The sequence below is a fragment of the Amphimedon queenslandica genome, unplaced genomic scaffold, assembly GCF_000090795.2.
Source record: "Amphimedon queenslandica unplaced genomic scaffold, v1.1 AMPQUscaffold_13491, whole genome shotgun sequence".
In the NCBI taxonomy this organism is placed as follows: Eukaryota; Metazoa; Porifera; class Demospongiae; order Haplosclerida; family Niphatidae; genus Amphimedon; species Amphimedon queenslandica.
This window is the reverse complement of record NW_003546273.1, coordinates 429,154-430,762: the sequence shown is the minus strand read 5'-3', so window position 1 is coordinate 430,762 and position 1,609 is coordinate 429,154. Positions and strand designations below refer to the sequence as shown.

Here is a 1,609-nt window from a genome sequence, read left to right as displayed (position 1 = left end):
ACTACAAGATAGTCCTCACCGTTCACTTTTATTGCTATCATGTCACAGAGCCACTTCATCCTAGGACCATGACGAGATGTAGTAGGAGAGAGTTCCTTCCAGTTGAAGGTATCAACATTAAAACTGTATAAAATATTATATAATATTTATCAGTAACTATCATGTTTACCTGTATAAACTATTATGAAAACAGCCAGGATGACCACAATAGCCTCCAAAATAAAATATTTCATTTCCAATGGCAGCAGCTGCATAGCCCATAACACCCAGTGGAGGATTACCAGTGGTGGGTTTCTGCTCCCACCTACCAGTCACCAAGTGGTACACCTCCATCACAGAACACATTGATTTCTTCTTTTCATTATTATGTACTTCAGGGAGATCAGGCTGGTCCCCACCCCACATATACAGGTAGTCTCCTACCCGTACAGTGGAGTGTTTCTCCCTCTTCACTGGTTGATAGTCTATAGATAACAAGAGGTAACAGTAACTGAATGATACGCTAATAGTGAGTGACCTTTTCCAGGACCTTTAGCTGCCATTTTGTTATGAGGTAACACCCACAAACATATTTGTCCGTATACACGCCCAAGAGTTGGAACATGGACCAGTCCTGATACAGGCCTGAATCATTACTGATGATCGAGCCTGGACCGTGGTTTGGGGCAATGTCCTGATCCGATATTGACGAATCAGCCACGATTTATGCTGGTGCCAGACCTGATCCGACAACGATAACGATATTCATTAAGCCTCATTATGACGTACTTCCTATTATGCTTAATTAATACTTAATTATTATTCATTATTAATTTAAAATGATTTGGAATTATTATTAAAACCAAAAAAAGATTCTAATTGTTTTCTTCATCATAGTCTACCAATGTTCCACAAGTAAGACACTTCATGTTTTGTAACTTAAGACACCTAAAGAGCCATAAATTAAGAAGGCACTAAAATAATAAACTTACATTACTGAGAAATTAATTTCCAAAAATCTCCAACATTAATGAACTCTGGGGTTCCATGTAGTGAAGCAGATCTTTCAAAGGTATCTTGTAACACATAGTCCTACAAAGCTTAGATCCATAACATAACTATAATGAGGCATAAATTCTACATAAGCAAAGGAACTACATACCTTCCTTAACCAGCATAATGAAGGCAGGTTCACAAAAAAAATTCAATGCTATTTGAAGTGAACTATAATGACAAATGATGATAATAAATTAAAACACTATGATTAAACTGACCTTAACAAGAGCTTTAAACAAGAAAGTTTCAGTTCATCACAACCTGAATAATGAATTTAGCTTTTCACATGAAATTAAACAAACCTAAGATATTCTTGTCTTGAAACTTAGTGAGATAAGGTAACTATAGAATGTATACTAGTGGCCTTGCTAAATTAATAAATTAATATGAATTAAAGGAGCACCTACTATACTAATATTTCCAGAATAATCTTCCGCATCAAAAATTCTAAGGAAAAGTAACAATTACACATATAATCAATAAACTATTTTACCACACTTGTGACTATCATTCATAAGTCTCTCAGTACAATATCTTCATCATCATGATCACTAATACATTCACCCTAATTAAA

General features: G+C 35.1%; 1 protein-coding gene and 1 long non-coding RNA gene across 4 annotated transcripts in view; both read right to left on the bottom strand.

Moving 5' to 3' along the window:
• LOC109580442 (kelch domain-containing protein 3-like) overlaps nt 1–545 on the bottom strand; it is a 5,380-nt gene extending 4,835 nt beyond the window's left edge. The window contains exons 1-3 of the mRNA XM_019993587.1: nt 518–545; nt 170–464; nt 6–123 (exon numbers count right to left, since the gene is read on the bottom strand). Of these exons, the coding sequence (XP_019849146.1) occupies nt 6–123; nt 170–464; nt 518–542 (438 nt within the window). The 5' untranslated portion in view covers nt 543–545. The remainder of the gene's footprint in view (nt 1–5; nt 124–169; nt 465–517) is intronic.
• Nucleotides 546–870: 325 nt separating this feature from the next.
• LOC109580458 (uncharacterized) lies at nt 871–1,603 on the bottom strand. 3 transcript variants are annotated; one of them, XR_002184246.1, is made up of 6 exons: nt 1,529–1,603; nt 1,338–1,482; nt 1,254–1,296; nt 1,142–1,203; nt 972–1,097; nt 871–927 (listed from the first exon to the last, which is right to left on the bottom strand). It is a non-coding gene; the product is annotated as an uncharacterized LOC109580458 (long non-coding RNA). The 3 variants fall into 3 exon arrangements; XR_002184247.1 differs by having other exon boundaries at nt 1,254–1,264; XR_002184245.1 differs by having other exon boundaries at nt 1,254–1,482.
• Nucleotides 1,604–1,609: the final 6 nt, after the last annotated feature.